This window comes from Rhinatrema bivittatum, chromosome 1 (genome assembly GCF_901001135.1).
Source record: "Rhinatrema bivittatum chromosome 1, aRhiBiv1.1, whole genome shotgun sequence".
In the NCBI taxonomy this organism is placed as follows: domain Eukaryota; kingdom Metazoa; phylum Chordata; class Amphibia; order Gymnophiona; family Rhinatrematidae; genus Rhinatrema; species Rhinatrema bivittatum.
In genome coordinates, this window is record NC_042615.1 from 240097725 (window position 1) to 240120625 (window position 22901).

The 22901-nt window shown below is 43.3% G+C and overlaps 1 protein-coding gene across 4 annotated transcripts in view; it reads right to left on the bottom strand.

Moving 5' to 3' along the window:
- RMND5A (required for meiotic nuclear division 5 homolog A) overlaps positions 1-22416 on the bottom strand; it is a 68193-nt gene extending 45777 nt beyond the window's left edge. For all 4 annotated transcript variants that reach the window (XM_029592914.1, XM_029592904.1, XM_029592895.1 and 1 more), the window contains exons 1-5: positions 21820-22416; positions 11818-11960; positions 4383-4517; positions 2481-2581; positions 732-898 (exon numbers count right to left, since the gene is read on the bottom strand). In XM_029592914.1, coding sequence (XP_029448774.1) covers positions 732-898; positions 2481-2581; positions 4383-4517; positions 11818-11960; positions 21820-21961 — 688 coding nt within the window. In that variant the 5' untranslated portion in view covers positions 21962-22416. The remainder of the gene's footprint in view (positions 1-731; positions 899-2480; positions 2582-4382; positions 4518-11817; positions 11961-21819) is intronic.
- Positions 22417-22901: the final 485 nt, after the last annotated feature.

Sequence of the window (22901 nt, forward strand, 5' to 3'; positions counted from 1 at the left end):
TTATGTAAACTATGAACTGCTTTTAAAGCAATTTCAGTAGCTTAGAAAATAGTTGCTCTGTAGATCTATTTATGATAGTAGCAAGTAAGCATGTGGCCAAGTATTGCTCACTAACTACCGTGTTTTTCACGCCATAAGATGCACTTTTTCCCCCCAAAAGTGGGGGAAAAATGTCTGTGCGTTCTCCCCACCCAAAGACCTGCCAAAAGCTCCTGGACCCCCACTGGACCACCAGGGACTTTTGGCAGGATTGGGGAGGTCGGGGGGGGGGGGGGGGGGGGGGGGGGGGTTTCCCCATAGAAGGAGAATAATAAGTTTTCTGATCTGGGGAGTGGACCGAAATGGCCCTCTCCAGACCCGAAATCGAAATGGGGACAAAAGGTTGTATGCACTCCCCTAATTTGCTTCATAAGACACACAGATGCCCGGAACAGAGCCGGTTTAGCACACCATTTTTTTGTTAAAGTTTCCCCCTCTGAATCCTAGGTGCGTCTTATGGTCAGGTGTGTGTCTTATGGAGCGAAAAATATGGTAATTGAGGAACATCAAACTTCTCAGCATGCCATAAACTACAATATGCTGACAGAAAGTCAATCAGGACATTAAAGCATTGTCAAAATTTTTAAATGCGGATTCCATGACCACACATTACAAAAAAAAAAAAAAGTAAATAAAGCACCAACAATTCCTCTGTGCTTTTTCCCAGTTGCATATACATGATCCAGACTCACCTTTCTGATGATTTAGAGCAAATGGCTGAAAGTTTTTGGCATATTGTAATGCCTCCCTCTGGTTGTTTGTTCCTCCCATCAATAAGCTTATAAAATACAATCTGTGTAATTTAAACTCCAAAGAACTATTCTGAGCCATGAGCATTTCTCGATTTGATACTGCCCATCTAAGGAAAGCGAAGGAAAAAGCATAACATTTAACTACAAAATATAATTCACATTAGAAAACATGAACTATTAAAAAGGCATCAAATGAACACAGTTAAATAAATCACAGCATCTAATTTCAGTTCTATGGCTTTTAAAATTAGGATGTTATAAATTTAAAACGTTTAGGTCCATTACTTTAATCCTTTGATTTTCTCCAGTCTGTTGGTGGTCCTCATAAGCTCCCAGTAACTAGAATGAAAGTTATTCACAATCTGGAGAAGCAGACAAACAGCCACCCCAGAACTGAGCTAAAAACTAAAATAAGAAAACCAAGTATGAAAATGCAGCAATTCAGAGGCAATCCACAGCTACTTCTAGGAGTAGGGTTATTCTGTCAGCTTTTGACTAATTTTCAGATCCTGTGTATCTTTGCATCATGCAAGAATTTAGAAAAACAGCATGGAGAAGTTATGAGCCTCTTTCAATAACTTGTTTCCCTCCTATGGAAACTAGCCATCACTTTACATGTTTTACTGAATTCACAAGAATTATAAAACAGTTTGAACATGAACTCATCTAGGATACTATTAACATTGCATGATTTATCTATACAATATGATTTTATCATCAGCAACCAACATACGAACTGACTTCTGCAGTTGAATCCTCTCAAAACTATGGACTAAAATTACCCAAAAATCTCCTAAAAAAAAAAAGTTTGCCTACCGTAAATGGTGTTTTCCGTGGATAGCAGGATGAATTAGCCATGTCACTGGGGAACAACCTCAAAGTCTGGCTAATTCAGCCTGCTTATCTGCGGAAACACAATTTACAAACTCCCAATGCTAATCTCCCAAGACCTGGGCATACATTTTTACAACCCCTATAAATGCAGAACACACGCAACCTCAATTTATCAAAGCCAGTCATTATGCAAAGTCAATACAAATAGAGAAAATAGACATGTCAGGATGGGGCAGAGGTGGTGTGTGACCAAGCCAAGGGGGGAGGAGGGATAAAGGAAGCTGGAGGTATGATGGAAGTGGAAGGGTGAGAGGCCAGAGATGGTGACTGAATGGAAAAGGAAGGATTTGAGAAAGACCGATAGGGTGGGGAGGGGCAGTGCAAGAGGAGGTTTGTGTGTTAGCCAGAAGTGGTAATGTAGTGCGTATGCAAGAGAGACAGACCCAGAGTAGATACTAATGGTGGGCGGCAGTTGAGGGGAGCAGAGTAGCTCAAGCAACAGCGAGGGTTAATTTTGGAGCCACTGCACCTCTCTCATTGTTCTTGTGGGGTATGGGGAATGTTATGCTGGGCTACTGGGAGGATGGGAAATTGAGAAAAACAGACACTGGACAGAGCATGGGCAAGAGATTGAGAGAGACTGGAATGGACAGGGTTGGGGGGACGACGACACATACAGACGTACGGTTGGAAAGAGATACTCCCACTTTGCCCCTCACCCCTTGTCTTTTAGAAAGAGGAGACTCTTTGGTACTGTTCATTGAGACTTCTTGGCTGTGTGTGTGAAAGTTTGGCCACTCCTGTTATATAAAGAGAAAAATCCCAATAAAACAGAATACACCCACTGCAACTCACTCTAATGCAGGCCTCAGCACTCTGAATTTTAAAGCTTCTAATATTCGGTTTAACTCCACAAATGGTTCTTTTTGGCTTGGGTCTATTGAAAGCCCAGCTTCCTGAAAAAAAAACAAAAACAAACAAACCACCACACATTTGTTATTTCCCCATAGTAACAGAGTAAATGATGGCAGATAAAGACTGAATGGGCTATTCAGTCTGCCCTGCAAACTGCTTGTGCAGACTGTTACATCTAAAGTTAACACAAGTGACCCATTCTTCATTGCCATCTTTTAGCATCTAATTCAATAATTTTCTTCAAAGACAGACCCCATATCCCTATTTGTATCTTAACAATTATTCCTTCCTAAAGGACTCAGGAAGTTATTTAAAGTAGGGCTCCCAAAACCTGTCCTGGGGACCCTACAGTCTGTCAGGTTTTCTGGATATCCACGATGAATATATGCATGACAAGTTTACATGGTATGCTAATTTATTTCATGCATATTCATTGTGGATATCCTGGAAACCCGACTGTGGAAAGCCCTGATTTAAAGGCTTCCAATGTTCTCCCACAGGGTCATAAGGCAGCAGGAATCTGTATTCTTGCTAGATGTGGCTTGGCCTATAAGACTGCTCTATGGTTAGCACTCACAGGCTGAGGCAATAAAAATGTGCGGCCAAAACTGGCGCCTGTTTTACCGTTCGCACATTCACTTCTCTTGGGCGCTTGATGCTACAGGCAAATGAGCTGCCACGCTAAAAAGAAGAAAGACGCGCTAGAAATAAATTGTGCATCTCCAGCCATTTCTCATAGATGCACTACTCATAAAACTGAGCGTCTGTTTTCCTAACCTGACCGTCAAGACTTTCCTTTTTTGTTGCTTTCTGCGATTCCTCCAACTTAATATCATGAGGATATTAAGTCTGAGGAACCAAGAAAAGTAGTGTTTTCTGCTTTTCTGTGCAGGCCTCAAGACTTAACGCCAGCTCCCAGGCTGGAGTTAATTTTTGGGGTTAAAATATGTACGTCGCGCGCACGTATTTATTTTTTTTTAATGCCCATCGGTCGTACTAGCTAACAGTCTCATCAATATGGCATTTACATATGAGCACTATTAGCAACACACTGGTTTGGATGCACATCTTGGATGCCCTGATCCCCTTATTCCATCAAGGGTTATGGATGCGCATCCAAAATGTGCACTCAACCGTGGTTTAACCTGTGCACTAGCCTAAATAAACGATATTGCATCAGCCTGCTTGTGTCACTGGAAAAAAAAACCCCAAAAACAAATCCCAGCCTGTTTCTGGTTTAAGTTAGAATTTCATAAGCATGTACAACTTTACCATATTCTAACTTGTGTGCTAATATTCCACTGTGCATTCCAATTTAGTGCTAAGTGGATGCAATCACTCATATATATAGGCCAAATACTCCAGAGTCTGAGGATTAAGAGTTAGAGTGGCTTCTCAAGAACAGCTTCCAAGGTTGCTCTGAGTAGAAATTAGGTATTACCATAAATGTCTGAAACAGATCTGCTTTTTGTGATCTGCTAGGTACTTCTGGCTGGACTAACCAATCTCTAACAAGACATTGTTAGCACAAACCTTGGTTTGAGCTAGTGCTATCAGTGGAGATTGCTCAGCCACTCTCTAATGGTACTTATGACTCCTGACCACCAACCAAAAGGAAGCCAAGTGGGAAAATATCCCCAGCTTTCTTTCAGGACATGAGCCAACAAGCTGTAGTTTTAAGTGATTATTAAACATAAGCACTGTACTTTTTCCTAATCCTACAGCACCCTTAAGATATACATCCATATAACTCTCCAGAGGGCTGCATTCTAGTGTGCAGGAACATCACAAAAATTAAACTGTGCTCACCCCATCCCTGAAAACAATAGTAACCTCAATTACCTGACAGAGTTCCTCAGCCACATCTAGCATTCCTTGCCGAAAGAAGTGCTCCACCATCACCTCATTGAGAATTCTCTGGCTGTCAGCTTGCCAGCATCCATCTATTCCAACACTACTAATGTCAGCATCAAAGTTCTGAAAAGTACAAATGCACAAACATTTAGGAGAATCCCATAACTATTAAGTTTCTCTATTGCAAGATATTGTATTCACTCTGCAGACTGATTTATCTGTCATGAAATAATCCCCATCAACTCCCCATAAGGTTTAATGCCCACTCTCTTTACCTCAGTTTCCAAAAGAAAGACTGACACCAGTAGTGCAACTACCAAGAAGTCCTGCCCACTAGGAAGGCATGTCCCATTTAAATGCTAGGTCTGTCATACACAGCATGCTGAACCAGTTTCCTTTCAAGCAGGAGTCACCTGGCATTAAAGTTTCTATGCAAAACTCATTTCCCTAGTGACAGGTGAAAGTTTTAATGGCACTGAAAACTGAATATTCATTTATCCAAATGAAGTAGTAGTGGAAACTTCCTCACACTGTCCTAATATTTATTTATTTATTTAAAACATTTCTATACCAGCCTTCATGAATGGGATTCATATCAGGCCGGTTTACATGGAACAGGGGAAACCAGAAGTAAAAATAAAATAAAATAAAAATAAAATATATGGAAGAAACAGAGCTGCAAAAAGAGTACTTCGCCAGCTGTTCAATTTTGGGCTTCTTTACAGGAAAAAAAAGTCAGAGTTTTACAGGAGAGGCTCAAAACCCACAAGGGCAATTTTACTCTCGTACACTCACTTGTTTACCATTGTGAGACAGAATACTCAAAAGTTGTCCTCTAGTTTACCCTTTTTGTCAATCATGTTCTTAATACACAGAAGTGTGTAGAGCCCAAAACTGTACATTGGTTTAGTTTCATTTAAATAGAAGATGCAAACCAAAAACTGAATGGTCCAACCACTACATTCATTCTAGGGCAGAAAGCAAATGTCAAGTTCTGGTGCAATATTCTGCTCAGAATGGATTGAGGATTTGTTTGTTATTTTTACCCCACTGCATTTGTTTAGTTTGATGCATACTTCAAAAAAAAAAAAAAAAAAAAAAAAAAAACCCAAACACCACACAAAGTGATCCAATATTTATTTGGTTACCATAGACTGAATACAATTTACCACCACCCCCAGCTTCTACTCTTGCAAGCAGAGAGTCTTCACTCTAAACTGTACTGCTCCACAATCAACGTGAGATTTGCACACAATGAAGACCGTGCAGATAAATTTCATAGGCATGTTCATTATAAATATACTGAAACCAGACTGGCTAGAGAATACTTCAGAACCATCAGGAGCAAGACCGCATTACAAAATAATGGAGAACGAATAACCTGCATTCCATGTTTACCAAAAACAATGAATTCAGTTTGTCTACCCAGCAAAAATGGCTTCCCAGAAGGAAACAAGTTGTGCATCAATATTAGTAACTTTAGATTAGTGTTTCTCAACCTTTTCATACCAGGGACCACTTAGCTACCATCCCTAAATTGCATGAACTGGTTGCTTTTGCACCGGGTCATCAGCCCTGCAGAGTTGCTTACCTGGAACAGGTATTCTCCAAGGATAGCAGGATGTTAGTCCTCACACATGGGTGACAGATTGAGCTCCCAACATGGAAAACTTATGTCAAATTTTCTAGAACTGACTTGCCACACTGGGCATACCCAGCATATCCTATTACATGCGTCCACGTAGGGTCCTTCTTCAGTCTTATAAGCATAGAATTAGATATAAATGAAAAAAATAGGGAGAAACCCACCTTTATGAGGTGATGGGCAGGTCTTCAGAGAACACCTGTTACAGGTAAGCAACTCTGAGGAGCCCTAGCTACAAGCTGCTCAAACCTTCTTCTGCTTTTTTCTCTCGTCCCAGTTCCATTACCCCTGTTCATTGTAACTGCAACTCCTCTGCACTAGATTCAGTTATTGTATTTTTTGCACACCTTGTTCGAATTTAAACCGGCATGATGTGATTTTATCATGAATGCTGGTATATAAAAAACCTAAATAAATAAAAAAAAATAAAAGGGGATCAACTAACACTCAAACCAAGTGCTAAAGGGCACACCAACTGTGCTGTTGGTAACAGAGGGAGACAGCCTGAACCTAGACAGGAAAGAGTTGGGTTCTACACCTCAAATTCCTAATGAGAGATTGGTTAAATCTGTCATCCACTTTGCAGCCTTGCAGATCTCCTCCCCATGGGAACTGTTCGCAAGTAGGCCACCAACACTGCCATAGCTCAGACAGAACGAGTCTTGACATGATCCCCAAGATGCAGTCCCACCTGGCATAACAGAAGGAGATGCAATCTGCTAGCCACTTCCATAGGTCTGTTTGACGATGGCCAACCTATTTCAATCAAAAGAACCAAAGAGCTGGGTGGACTGACTATGGCTTCTATACACGCCAGACAAAGGCTTAGGCTCACTTGCAGTCAAAGTTGTGCAGGGCTCATTCACTTTGCTGCGAATGGGGCCTGGGAAAGAATGTTGGCAGGATAGTGGACTGATTAAGATGAAGTCCATCACCAGCTTCTGCAGGAAATTAGGATAATATGCAAGATCAACCTTTCATGAAAAAAACAAACAAAAAACACAACACAAACACAACTTAGTGTAAGGTGGATAAGTCACTAAGGCCTAGAGCTCGCTGACTCTGCACACTGAGGTGACTGCCACCAAAAATGACCTTCCAGGTCAGGTACTTCAGTTCACAGCGGCTCAAACAAAAAAAAAAAAAAAAACATCTTTCATCGGCTGAGCTACCACCACGTTGAGGTCCCAAGCCACAGGAGGCCTCAGGGGAGGCTTCAACTGAAGGTCTCACAAAATGTATAACTGCAGGCTGTATAGAGATGGGCATACCATCTACACCATGGTGGTATGCGCCAAGTGCACTCAGATGAACTGAGCTGGTTTTCAAGATGGCCTCTGATAGGTGTAGAAGATAATCAAGCAGTTTTTGTGTAGTTAGGAGAACAGATCTAGGGCCTTCTGCTCACACCAAATGGAAAGTCTCCTCCACATCAGTCCGTAGGACTTAGTGTCAGGCTTTCTAGAAGCTACCAGGATCAGAGAGATTCTCAGAGATCGAGTGATTGCAGAATTAACCTCTCAACATCCAGGCTGTGAGCAACAGGGCCTAGAGACTTGGATGGCACAACTGCCTCGAACTTGCGTAGTCCCAGGACTGATCTGTCTCTGGACGGACAACTCCCGTAGGAATGGAAATCAGTCCAGTCAAAAAAGGGGCTGAGGATTAGTCCCCTTGTCTTCAAAGCTTCAAGCATCTTCACCACTAAGGAAATTGGAGAATATGCATACAGAAGACCCTTGCCCCAATGACAGGCGAGGGCATCTGAGGCTAGTTTGCCATCTGTCCTATACAGGAAGAACTGAATCAACTTTCTGCTGAAAGGAGACGCGAAGAGATACACATCCAGCCTCCCCCAGGAGGCAGAATATATGATTCACAACCCCCTGCTCCAGGAACTTCTTGTGAAGTCTGAAGGTACAACTCAGTCTGTCCGCTAACACGTTCTCCATCCCAGCCAGCTACGTGTTCCTGAGCACCATACCAAGGGTCAGAGTCCATGACCAGATCTAAACTTTTCTAAGGAGGTACACACCTGTTCCTCCCTGCTTGTTGACATACTACATAGCCACCTGATTGTCAGTTTGGATCAGGATAACTGTTGGACAGCTGATCTCACAGCCCATAGCAAGTACCTGATCACCTGGAGCTCCTGAAAGTTGATTTGGCAACAGCTTTTGTGGGCAGACTAGAGACTCTGGTTGCCGGCCAGAGGCAATGACGGACCTCAACGTTTCCATCTGGAAATGAGGTATCCACAAACATCTGTTGACTCGCTTTAAGTCTAGGATGGGCCTGAAGGAGCCTTCTTTCTTTGGCACGCTGAAGTAAATGGAGTAATGGCCCCTCCTTTGGGCTGAAGACTGAACAATGGTGCCTAGATCGATTAGGCACTGCAATGTCTGCCTTACCACACGATGCTCTGTGACATATCCGCATGGCGAGACCAGAAACTGAGGCTGCGGCCGGTGTGTAAAGTTTAAAGCATAGCCATGTTTTATCACAGAAAGTACCCAGTAATCTGTTGTGATTTTGGCCCATTCCTCGTAGAACAGAGACAGCCTGCCTCCCACTACTGGAACCAAGGAATGGACCGGCCGCCCATCATTGTGAAGACTTTCCGGCTGGGTGTTACCTGATCTCCTGAAACATTGCCCCCGAAAGGACTGAGGCCATGACTGCGGTCTGCCAGAATTCTGACAAAAAGAAGGCGTGGATGTTCGGGGCACTCTTGCCCGGTGGCCTCCATGAAACAGTTTTAGAAGCAAAGGTCCTCTGGACCTTGGTTTGTCTTCTGGCAACAGATGAATCTTACTCTCTCCCAGGAACTGGATCATATCCTCTAGTTCTTTTCCAAAAAGCAACTTGCCCTTAAAAGGCAAGGAACCTAACTGGGACTTGGAGAAAACATCTGCCAACCAATTCCTCAACCATAACAACCTTCCGGCTGAAACAGCTGAGACCATAGATTGGGCAGGCGTCCATAGCAGATCAAAGTGCGTCCGCGCTATAAGCAATCACCGCCTCGAGACTTGCCGCTTGACGAACTTCTTCAGACAAAGATTCACTTGCCTGTAGCTGTTGTACCCAGCGAAGACCAGCTCTGAATGCAAAATTGTTACACATTGCAGCACGGACACAAAGTGCGGACACCTCAAAGATCTTTTTAAGCTGCAATTCCAGCTTTCGATCCTGTAGATCCATAAGGGCCGTCGCCCCGTGACTGAAATCGTGGTCTTTTTGTCATGGCCGAAACTGCAGCATCAACCTTGGGAACTAAGAATTTCCCAAGCCTCCTCAGGGAGCAGATAAAGCTTGTCCATTGCTTTTGGGACTGTCAACACCAAATCTGGGGTGTCCATTCCCTATACAGGTCTGTGGCCAAAAAATGGAGAGGAAGAGATGTGGGCGGACCCCTCAGGCCCAAAAAACAGGGTCCATAGACCCTAAACGAGATTCCATTTGAGGAGCGTCAATGCCCAATTCCCCCAGAATGGAAGGAATGAGAGGACCCAGCTCCTCCTTTCTGAAGAGGTGGACGACCTTCTAGTCATCTCTCTTGACGGCATGAGAATCACGAGCAGCACACTGCTGCTGGTCTCAGTCGCCCTCTACCCCCTCCCCCCCCTCGGGAGCTGGGCAGGCAAATCCTGCACATCTGGATCTGTGGCATCGGAAGAAGTGTCCGTGTCGTCCTGCGGCACCCTGGAACACAAGGGGCACTGCTCTTTAGGAGGCCCTGTCGACTCTTGACCTCTTCTGGGCCTTGGGAGGTGAGGGCAAAGTCTCCCCTCTCAGCAGCTGCGTGTCTCTTGCTGGCCCTTTCTGGCCTTAAATGCTTTATGCATTACTAAAACAAATTCTGAAGAAAAAGATGCAGACCCTTCAGAATCTGTAGCAGGCTTATCTCCCTGCCCCTTTGGGTCAGCCTGCGCAGGAGATTGCGGCTGCGGAGACGGCAGTTGTGGAGAGAGCTGAGGTGGGAGATTCCAGTCCCCCAGCACAAGCTGTGTTGCTGACGAAAAAGGCCCCAAGATGGCGCTGTTTCCCGTGCTCAGTGGGAAAGTGCAGGGGAAGGCATCGGCAACTCCGACGGCCAGCGCTACAGATCACCCGCGAAGCATGACCCCCCCCCCCCCCCGGTGCCTGCGGAGGAATCCTCACTGCCAGGGAGGCAGGCCGAGCACAAGCCGTCGCGAGACAAGCCCGACCGCCCAGAGCCACAACATTTTTTTTTTTACACAAAGAGCCCGGCCGAACACAAACACATACGTCCCCCAACAGCAGACAAAGAAATGAAGGAGAGCACCAACTTTTTATTATTTTAAATTGGTATTAAACTTACCAGTCTGTCATTTTCTTGTGGATGTGCCGCTGGGGTGAGTGAACCCTAGCCACAACTGCCTCACACTGGGGGGGGGGGGGGGGGGGGGGGGGGGGGGGGGGAATAGTCCCCTCAGGTCCTGCCAACTCCCTGGTGATCTGAAAAATTTAAATCTAACTATTCCTTCCCCCCCAGGGAACCATCTACAAAAGAAAAAAAATCCTATACTACCAAGTAACCAGAACCAGACTGAGTTTGGCACCCCTACCATCTGCTGGAGACAGGGTAATACTGGCAGACTCTGTCAGAACTCTGTCTTCATCTGCTGGAGGGGAGGCAAAACCCAGGAGTCTGGACTGATCCAGGTACATACAGGGAAATGCTGTTATGTGCACGTGTTGTGTGGCAGAGGTGCTAGAGAAAGTGAGATGGAAGGCTGAGACTTTAAAGGGAAGCCAGGAAAAGTGAGATGAAGACCAAACAGATGAGAAAAGGGAAGGCTCAGTACTAGCAATGAAGAGATCGAGAGCTTAGATGTGTCAATGAGGGAACAGACAAGGAAGCAGAAGGGTAGGAAATAGAGGAAGGGCAAGAGATTAGGGATAAAGCAAAAGTAATGAGGGAAGAGATAGTTGGAGAAAGAAAGATGATTGAGACAAGCATAGAAAATGAAAATGGAAAAGAGAAACAGGAAATAAGTTAGAGATCAGAAAAGCAGAAAAAAAAAAAGACTGGAAAAACACCTTAACACACCAAGGTAGAGAGAAACCAACATTTTTTATCCAGTTTAAATACTAAAATATTACTTCCTGAAGTAATAAACTGTACACAGAATTTAAACTTTAGATTTTTTGTATTTCATTGATGAACTCTTTACCACTATCTTCTGCACGAAGTATGTATAACTACACTACATCATAATATTTTTGATGTGGGGAAAGTGAGGCGAGTAAGGCAGCATCCACGTGTAAGATTTCCACCCTTCCCCCCCAAATTAGTAAGAGTAACAAACTTGGGATGCCTGGTACTCCCTTTTCATGTTGCAGCTCCCTCCAGCTGGTACATTCTGTCCAGAGGCAAAGCACTTCAAGAAATGTGCTCTACAGCTACCCTCCACCTTGCTGACTCTGTGGCACCAATGTCACATCCTGCTAGATGGAAATCAGCAGCATCTAGTGTGTGTGTGTGCGCTCATTTGACAGTACAATGTTAACTGAATAATGGGTCCAAATATCATGCTGAAGTTAAATTAGTATTTTGTTGTGAATTTTGAACATGTGACCCTGGAGGTTCACAAGCTCTCTCTTGAAAGGGAATACACTGTGCTCATGAAAGGGTGAGAGCCACTGCATAGATCTACTCAGTATATCGGCTTCCTATCAAGAACCAACCCTGCCTCACCCAGTGGTGTCAGAACTGTAAAATGCTAAAACCAAACCATAAGTCTTCCATACCTTATCAATTGCTTTTCCCACTCTAGAAACACTGCTGTGAATGTCTTTATGGTCAGAAGCCAATTTTTGAACGGTGTCTTTTATTCTCTTACAGCACTGTGTCAAAACAATTGAAAGCGTCCCCGACAACTCACCATCTTGGTCTAGATAGGAAAGAATCAAATATTTCATTATATGAAATCAATGTACCATCTTTCCTTTTATAAAAATCTTTGCATAAATGATCTATGGAATTTTTTCCTCCCGAGAAAGTTCCAGGAAACATTACACTTAAAAGAACCTTGGATGAAAAAGTTAAATCTAGAGAGATCTACAAAAAGCACAATAATTGAACACAGTAATACTTTACAACATCAAAATCACAGAACATATAGAAAGACATGGTTTAATGGAACAAAGTCAGCATGGCTTTACCCAGGGCAAGTCTTGCCTCACAAATCTGCTTCACTTTTTTGAAGGAGTTAATAAACATGTGGATAAAGGTGAACCGGTAGATATAGTGTACTTGGATTTTCAGAAGGCGTTTGACAAAGTTCATCATGAGAGGCTTCTAGGAAAAGTAAAAAGTCATGGGATAGGTGGCGATGTCCTTGCGTGGATTGCAAACTGGCTAAAAGACAGGAAACAGTAGGATTAAACGGACAATTTTCTCAGTGGAAGGGCGTGGACAGTGGAGTGCCTCAGGGATTTGTATTGGGACCCTTACTTTTCAATATATTTATAAATGATCTGGAAAGAAATACGACGAGTGAGATAATCAAATTTGCAGATGACACAAAATTGTTCAGAGTAGTTAAATCACAAGCAGATAGTGATAAATTGCAGGAAGACCTTGTGAGACTGGAAAATTGGGCATCCAAATGGCAGATGAAATTTAATGTGGATAAGTGCAAGGTGATGCATATAGGGAAAAATAACCCATGCTATAATTACACAATGTTGGGTTCCATATTAGGAGCTACAACCCAAGAAGGATCTAGGCGTCATAGTGGATAACACATTGAAATCGGTTCAGTGTGCTATGGCAGTCAAAAAAGCAAACAGAAAAGTGGGAATTAGAAAGGGAATGGTGAATAAAACGGAAGATGTCATAATGCCTCTGTATCGCTCCATGGTGAGACTGCACCTTGAATACTGTGTACAATTCTGGTCACCACATCTCAAAAAAAGATATAATTGCGATGGAGAAGGTACAGAGAAGGGCTACCAAAATGATTTATTTATTTATTTATAGTTTTTTTATACCGATTTTCCTGCATAAAATGCATATCAAACCATGATATGCATTTTATGATAAATGATAAAGGGAATGGAACAGTTCCCCTATGAGGAAAGACTAAAGAGGTCCGGGCTGTTCAACTTAGAGAAGAGACGCCTGAGGGGTGATATGATAGAAGTCTTTAAAATCATGAGATGTCTAGAACAGGTAGATGTGAATCTGTTATTTACTCTTTCGGATAGTAGAAAGACTAGGGGGCACTCCATGAAGTTAGCATGGGGCACATTTAAAAGTAATTGGAGAAAGTTCTTTTTTACTCAACGCACAATTAAACTCTGGAATTTGTTGCCAAAGGATGTGGTTAGTGCAGTTAGTATAGCTGTGTTTAAAAAAGGATTGGATAAGTTCTTGGAGGAGAAGTCCATTACCTACTATTAAGTTCACTTAGAGAATAACCACTGCCATTAGCAATGGTAAAATGGAATAGACTTAGTTTTTGGGTACTTGCCAGGTTCTTATGGCCTGGATTGGCCACTGTTGGAAAACAGGATGCTGGGCTTGATGGACCCTTGGTCTGACCCAGTATGGCATTTTCTTATGTTCTTAAAATACAAAGTTACTGGGCAAAAAAGTGCCATTTCAAAACTTGACTTGCAAAACTTAGGCACTTTCTGCCCAAAACTTAAAGATGACCCTCAAGGTTAAACTACTATAGCAAGCCAGGTGGTGCCTGAAATCAGACCCAAAATTTAAGAAATCCAATTAAAGTATTCCATGTGGTTACATATGAGGTCTTTATTTAGCAGGAGAAATTGAAGGAAGATCAAATCCACTTATCTTTTGATTGACCAATTGCTCTCTACATGGTAATCCAAAACAAGGTGACAAACATTGCTTATCTGTAGTACATTCAGCAGCATTGAAAGATGTCCCTTCCTGACCTTAAATATGATAACCTGCTTGAACTTATTCCTAGAGTGCAAATTCCACACACACCAATATCTTTTTGATTTAGGGCCAAATTTTCAAAACATTTCAGTACAAAAAGGAAGTTCCTCATATTACTTAGCAGGTACACATGCAAGTAGTATTTTGTGAAACCACTAGCAGCATTATAAATTTCACTGAAAATGAGGGGATTAATTTAGGGCATTCTGGGGCAGGAAGCTTACGCACAAGTTAGTTTCGTAGGTGATACACATTAGCAGCACACTTGTATGCATTCTTTTACATCTGATTTTCAGAAATGAAGTCACATTTGCCTTTTGTCTTGGCATGGGAAGTCTGGGTTAAGTGCTGTGGTGCTAGGTGAACTGTTTGGTTTTTTTTAAGTGGAGTGCATGCACATTTTATAAAATACGTGCCTCCATGTATTTAACTGTGGCAATTACACAAGTTAGATATTTTTCACATGTAAAAGATATGCATGTATTTTTATAACATAGGTATAAGAAAGCATGCAGGTGCCTGCATTAAAAAATGCATGTGTACTGAAGCTTACATGCATAGTTTTGGGGCAGCAATAGAAGATTTTATAACACTACAGCTCCACCATGCATAAAACACGGGTATAAAATTCTGCACACACGTGTGCACTTGCTGGCTTACACATGGAGGATAACTTTCAAACAAATGGACGTGGTGGCATATGCACACGTAAATATGCCATGAGCAGATATATGAAAGTATATTATATGCACAGATTTTATAAAATGTTCACATCTCTACCCCACCTCATATGCAGATATGTAGGATGTGTGCAAATACATTAAATGCAATCGCATGTATTTTTCCTATTTTAAGATGTGCATGTAAAATGTGTGTTTAAGTCCCAATTTATGCACATTTGTCAGCCATAAAGGAAATTATGCCAGTTTACCAGTTCGTCCACCAGTTTGCCCCATTCCTCTCCAGATCAAAGACCTTCCTGGTTCTTCAGCCTGAACTCACCACAGTTCACCCTAACCATCCCACCCAGGCAGTAAACACGTTTATTATCATTTACAGCAAATAATTAGAAGATGTGAAAACTACACAAGCCTGAGTAGCTCAAATGGTAAAGCGTGCAACCTTTAATCTCTGGCTCGTGGGTTCAAACCCCATGTTGGGTGAGAAAAGTTAGCAAATGTCCACACGTGTCTTAAAACAGCAACGTATCAGGTCGATACAGTACTGTATCCGGTGGAGCGCACTTAACCCGTGTTTGGACGCGCGTTTGACACACTAGCTTTACCCCTTATTCAGTAAGGGGTAATAGCACGTGGAAAACGTGTTGCCAACCCCCCCACCCCCCCCCCGAAACTAATGGTGCCCGCAACATGCAAATGCATGTTGATGGCCCTATTAGTTATTCCCGTGCGATTCAGTAAGTAAAATGTGCAGCCAAGCCGCACATTTTGCTTTCAGAAATTAGCGCTAGTTTCTGCTGGCACTGGGAAAGTGCACAGAAAAGCAGTAAAAACTGCTTTTCTGTACCCCCTCTGACTTAATATCATGGCGATATTAAGTCTGAGGTCCCAAAAGTAAAAAATTAAGAGTAAAATCAGCCTGCGGCTTGAAAACCGGACGCTCAATTTTGCCGGCATCCGGTTTCCGAACCCGTGGCTGTCAGCGGACTCGAGAACAGACGCCGGCAAAATTGAGCAACGGCTGTCAAACTCGCTGACAACTGCCGCTCCTATCAAAAAAGAGGCGCTAGAGCAGCGGTTCTCAACCGGTGTGTTGCGACACACCAGTGTGTCACCAAGCACCGGCTGGTGTGTCGCGTGCTCCCGGTCTCTCCCGCTGCTCTTTCTTCCCTGCTGCCGTTGCCGCCGGGCTGTCAGCACGTTCAAGTCCAGTGGGAACGACAGCAGTGCAAAAAGAAGCTGTGGCACCCGCGGCTGGCCTTTTCTTCTTCCCGCGCCTGCCCCCCCCCGTGACCCGGAAGTGATACGCGGTGCACGAGAAGAAAGAGCCGTGCCGCGTGATAAAGTAGCAGCGGCCGCTGCAGCATCGGCCCCCGAGCAATCGAAGCAGCCGGTAATCGAGAAAGGAGACAGCAGCATGAGCCTCCCGCGGCCGATGGGATTCTTCTTTCTTGGCCTGCGGGGGCTGGAGGAGGAGGCTGATGCAGCTACCATTTGTGCTGGGTGAGGAGAGAGAGGAAGTGAGTGAGAGAAAGAGAGAAGCAGCCAGCCAGCCAGTGTGTAAGTGAGAGAATGTATTTGATCGAGAGCATGTGTGTGATTGAGAGAAACTGGTCAGAGAGCTGATGTATGTGTATATGTGAGAGACAATGAAAGTGACTGCTCAAGGAGATGACTGATGTGCATGTGAGAGTGTGAGACAGTCAGGGATGTGACTGGTGTGTGTGTGTGTGTGAGAAAGAGAGAAAAAGCATGGAAGTGAGAAATCTGGGTATGTGAGAAAGCATGGGAGTAAGATGCCTGGTGTTGTGGGGGTGTATGTGAAAGAAAGCATGGGAGTGGGAAGCCTGTGTGTGCATGTATGAGAGAGAGACTGGTTGGTAAGGTGATGGTGTGACTGGTGTGTATGTGAATGTGAGAGAATGTGATTCAGGGAATGAGAAGCCTGTGCACATGGAGAGCAAGCATGGAAATGAGAGAGAGACTGGTGTGGGTGTGTAAGTGAAAGTGATTATGGAAATGAGAAGCCTGTGCATGTGAAGAGTGAGCATGGGAGTGAGAAGCCTGTATATCTGAAAGAGAACATGAGTGGGAAGCCTGTGTGTGTATATGCATGAGAGAGATTAGGTGACTGGTGTTTGTGTATATGAGAGAGAGAGAGAAAGAAAGTGATTATGGGAATGAGAAGCCTGTGCATGTGGAGAGAACAAGCATGGGAGTGAGAGACTGGTGAGTGTGTGTGAGAAAGAAAGTGATTATGAGAGTGAGAAGCCCATATATGTAAGTGGAACACGGGAGTGGGAAGCCTGTGTGTGTGTATGGCATGAGAGAAACTGTTCAGGAAGGTGACTGGTGTGTTTGTCAAAGACTGGGAGATGATTGGTGTGTGAGAGACAGAAACTAGTCATGGGGGCATGACTGGTATGGTGTGTGTGAGAGAGACATGGGCCCTAAGGAAGAGGACCATGAGTATAGAGCTTAGCCACTACTGCTGCTTCTGGTGTGTGCTACAGCCTACATGGAAGAGGAGTAGGAGAGCTGCTGGAGGGGGTAAATAAAGGTGGCTTTTTAAGTTTATTTTTCTTGATTGGCTGCCATTTTAATTATTTAATATTATGTGATGTGTCTGCTTTTTTTGAAATATTTTATTGGTGTTTGGAGAATTTTTAATAGTTTTTAATTGTTGGATGTTATTCTGTTCATAGCCATTTTGAAACATTTATTCTGCTTATTAGTATAGTTTTACAATTATTTCTGTGTGGGGATCTATAGCTGCTTGCTAGTTCTGTTTTCCTAATAAGAGGTGTATTGGTTTTTAGGGCCTGATTTAATATTTGTAGTGTTCCCTTTTCATAGATAGGGTTGCTGCTGTTTGAGTGTATTCCATAATACAGGTGTAACTGTGTGCGGATTAGTTTGTGCGCATTACTACACATCCTGGGAGTATGTTAGGTCAGTTCTGTGTCTGTTACAGAGATATTTTACTAGCATGTAAGCGTTTTATCAGTCTTATTTGTTGTGTTTTCTCAAGAGGACATGCATTGGTGGTAAACTGCTGTCTTTTCATAAGTAGGGCTATTGAGCCTGGAAGTAGAAGGAGTTGCTGTTACTGAGATGACACCAGAACATTTTTTTTGTAGGGTGAGTTGTATGGGGAATGTCATAATTCTGCTTTACATCCATTATTGTGGGTCAGGGGGGTTCCCGTGGATACAAACTGTACTTTTACATCTAGCCCTGTGATGATCATGGGTCAGTGTGTCACGCATGTGAGAACCATCTGTCAGGTGTGTCCCGACAGAAAAAAAGTTGAGAACCACTGCGCTAGAGTCCCTAGCGCCTCTTTTTACTGTGGGCCCTCATTTGAATACTGAATTGTGCGCACAGGAGAGCACTCGCCTGCTCTCCCGCAACTTTTACTGTATCAACCTGAATGTGAGCAAGTGCTGGCTCTACCTCAGAATGCCCCTAGAGCACCCCCCTTTTTAAAAAAAAAAAAAAAAACGTGTACATGCACACGAGTGAAAATACATGTATAATTTCAACCTTTAGAGGCCATTTACATACATATGTGCTAATTTTTGTGCACAAAGTTATAAAAATTCTCCTCTTAAAATTCAGCCAAAATGTAAAACCCTGCACAGACTAAGTCAACTGGCTGATTTGGCCTCATGCTAAAGTCCCAATATATGATCAAACAAAAGCTTCAATTTATCCTACATCCAATAAGAATAAGATCCCAGCATCTTGGCTGACAGTGGTCAATCCAGGTCACAAGTTTTTGACAAATAGCAGATCAATTTCTTGTCACTCCTGGAGTAAGCAGTGGCTTTAACGAAAGTCTACTTAATAATGGTTTATGGAGTTTTCTAAACTTTCTTAAACTCAACTATTCTAGATGTTTTGATCATATCCTCTGGCAACAAATTCTACAGCTTGTGTGTTGAGTGAAAAACATGCTTTCACCAATTAATTTTAAATCTGACCTGCTAGCTTCATTAGTGCATCCCTTAGCCCTGGTACTATTTGAAAGATTGAATAAAATATTAGTCACTATGGATAATACAGCAAAACTGTGTACAGTGGCTGTAAAAAAAAAAAACAAACTAAGAATGCTAGGAATTATTTGAAAAGGTGTAGAAAGTAGAACTAGGAATATCATAATGCCTCTGTACAGCTCTTTGTTGAGACTGCACCTTGAGTATTGTGTGCAGTTCTGGTTGTCCCATTGCAAAGATATAGCAGAACTAGAAAAGGTACAGAGCAGGGCAACAAAATTGATAAAGGAGATGGAATAGCTCCCTTAAGAAGAAAGGCTAAATAGGTTAGAGTTCTTAGAGAAGACAGAAGATATGATAGAGGTTTATAAAATCATGAATGGGGTGGAACAGGTAAATAAGAATATTTTCCTTGGTTGTTATTCTTAGAGAATCTGATATTGCATATCTATGGTTTGGAATATTTCCACCAACCTCCCCCACCCTCATTTAGATACATAGTTGCCCAGTTTTGCAAAGTCCTTCAGCAATTAGTTTGCATTTTAACTACCATATATACTTGTGTATAAATCAAATGTATGCCCTTTGTCCTTACATGTGACAGGGGCTACACTGCCATTGGCTGGCCCCCGTCCACACAGTAGGTGCAATGGACAGCCCCCTATCATGTGATGAGGCCAGCCAATGGCAGCGTTAGCCCCTGTCACATGGTAAGGGCAAAGAGCCATTGGCACTATTTTAATTACTGGCAGAGCCGTTGGACCACCAGGGACTTTGGGTGATGGGGTGGTTTAAAACACAAATTGGAATGGGGAAGGAAGAGAAGGATTGAAACCAGCAGGGCAGCCCACTATACTTGTAAAAACAAAACAAACAAGTAAAACACACACACACACAAAACTGGTCATGAAAATATCCATTTCACAGTGGTCCTGTCTTGCCTGGCAGATGGCAAGAAACTGCATCTGATGGTAATATTCAAGAGGAAAACAATGCTGAAGAACCTAAAAATTCCAGCAGGCTTAACTGTTCAGGTTAATCCTAAAGGCTGGATGGATGAGGGGCGAACAAAATTAAGGCTGTGCAATGTATGGGATAGGGAAGCAAGCACGGGGCTAAGACGAAGACAGTCACTATTGGGATGGGATATGTTTCACGCACATTAACAGAGGATGTGAAGGATTATACAAAGAAAATGGCGATCACATTAGCAGTGATTGCAGGTGGTCTGACATCAATGCTCCAGCCGTTAAGATGTCCGTTTCAACAAGCCTTTCAAAGACTAAATTTGGGCATTTGTGCCAACAATGAATGTGTTCTGGTAAAGTAAAGTTAACGAAAGGCATGAACTTGATGAAACCAGACACTGATTTGGTAGCGAAATGGGTAAAGGATGCCTGGGAGTCAATTCCACCAGAAACGGTCAAGAAATCATTCCTGAAATGTGGTATAAGTAATGCTGTGGATGAATCAGAAGATAATGCCATCTATGGAGACAAAGACTAATCAGCCAGCACTGGATGAGTCAATAGATGGAGACAGTAAAGACAACATTTACGCTGGCAGCATCACCAAAGAACAGTTTCTTGATTTATTTCAATAATGAAGAATTTGACTTGGAAGGATTTGAATAAAAGGAAATCTTATGGGACTTTATTCTACTTTTAAAAAATAAGTGTGATCTTTTTAATTTATTGGTTTATTTCTTGGTGTGATTTCACCATTTCATAAGCCCCCCTAGGTTTTATCCTTAACTTATCCATAGTTGCAGATAAACCTAGATTTTGGGGCCCAAAAAAATACCCTTGACTTATACACACACAAGTATATATGGTACTTCAAGAACATTTGCATCAGCTTTTTATCACTTCACCTGTTGCTCCTTTTTCTAGATCAGTAGTGAATAAGTTACACTGCTCCTGGCACAGAGCCAGTATTTACTTCTCTCCATTGGAAAGCTCTTTCATCCTACCTTTAACCTTTTAACCAATTAATACACAAGATCCTGTCCCCATCTCAAGGCTTTAGTTTTCTGAGTCATCCCATGTGACTATGACATAATACAAGGAAGTAACTTTAAAAATATAAACAAATTATATTGTGCAATAGACTGTTTGTGAAGCTGGCAAAATTAGGTCGTATCATTAAACACATGACAGTGGTTTATCTCCATCTATTACCAGCAATAAGTGTAAAACAAACATACATAATAAAACATGGAGCTCATACAGAGATTCTGTAGTATTACATATTTGTTGGAATATATAATATAGGCTACAAGAACGTATTACCACTCAAGATTACACAGTAGAAACAGGTCCTGATACATCTATTTAGAAAGATCAATATCCTGTTAAAGGCCTTTTTTTTAAAAATCAGTCTTACTATATCTTTCTACTAAAAAATATTTAGAATGTATATTTTGTTACAGTTTAAACCAGAGTACTTAGCTGTATATAGAACTTGAATTAAACCAGAAAGATTCAACAAATAAAGGAACACAACAGACATGGAAATAGTAAGGTAAAGGTAAGTCAGTCCTAGTTAACATAAAGTGTTATATAGGTAACCTTTTGTTCTTCCCCACGTTAATAATTAAATCAAATTCTGTTAACCATGCTAAGTTTCGACATTAAAAATAGCCAAAAAAATCTTAAAGGGCAAATGATCCTCTCTAATCTAGAGAGTCTGTCCCCGGTAAAGCTGTAGACAACACAAGAAGCAAATTCGATGGCTTCCATTTACTCTAAATTAAAAAAAAAAAAAAAAAGCATTAAAAAAAACCATACTGGCTCTGGCGAAGGCTACTAAACAAATTATTAACATCGCCCCAAACCTTTTTTAAAATCAAGCTCGTTCTAGACACGAGCAGCCGAGACATGACCCCCCCATACCGCAAACCAGCAATGAACGACGCTAGAAGAGGGTAAGACAGACACCACCAAGCTGGGAACAGCTCGTCATTCGCTCGCCACCCAGAGTCTGCTCCCGCCCAACAAAAAGACAGTGTACAAAACCACCCTGAAAACATGGTGGGGAGAACTGGAGACCAAGTTTTATGAGTGAAAACATGGAGGGGAAAAGGTGAGTGGGGGAGGGGCTGGGGGGGGGGGGGGGGGGAGGACAAGCCGGGAGGCTGCGGCGGAGAGGGGCGCACCGCTTGTCTGCAGGATCTCGCTGCGCAGGCCGCCCGTGTACTCGATGAGCTCCTGCAGGCCGCGCTCGCACTGCTGCCCGTAGCCGCTGAATTTCTGCAGCACTTTCTCCAGCTCCCGCTCCACCGTCACGCACTGATCCATGGCGGCGGCGGCGGCCGCCGCGGCCTCCTCCTCCTCCTCCGGCTCCTCGGCCCCCTCACAGCCGCCGCCGAGCCCCGGGCCCGTCGCCGCGGCCACACAGGGATCCCCGGCCCGGCCGCCGCCCGAATCCACTGCCGCCACAACTGTTTTTGTTTTTAACGGAGCTAAAAGGTTGACCTGTTTTTTCACTCGGGCGAAACCACTCACTGCCGAGCGGAGGGGAGGTTCACGCACTCTTTAGAGACAAAAATGCAGATAGTTTTGTTCAACGTCTTCTTCTATACATCCAACCTAGTGTAATACTCTCCTTTCCACCACTGATCATCGTTAGAAGCCAATACGTGTGTTACACCCGAGCTCAAAGTTCAAGCACCATAATCCCAACCTCCCCTCCACCCGGGCACAAAATACGCTAACCACCCTTCCGCGCGCACTCATTCCTCTAGTGATCCCTACAGAACTGGTTCAGATCCGGGTTATTTATGGCGTGTTGGAGAGACGTCACGGCAAAGCCGGTTTGGGCGGGGCCTTGACTCTAGGAAGCCGCGCCCCTTGAAGGCAGCGAGCAACCTCAAACCTAGCGCCCAGACGCCGCCAGTGACGTCACAATTAGGGCAGAAGGTTGGGCCCAGAGCTGGCTTCTGCTTGAGTTGGAGCATGACAGGGACAAGGAGGAACCTTCAGTTGCAGGGATGGGGGACTGTGAGAAGGAGAACGTGGGTGAGAATCAGTGACGATGCCACATGGCTAGCAAGAGGGCAACAATTTTTTTTACCTGGCCCCCTGACATGTTACCAAGAAAGGAAGCTCTCTGGCCAGCATTACTGTGCCCTCATCTTTGTTGGGCTGCCAGCCCTGTAAGCCCAACATGAAATGAGAGCTTATACCCCCACTCACCCGAGATTTTAATAATTAAGAAAATAAGAAACATAAGAAATTG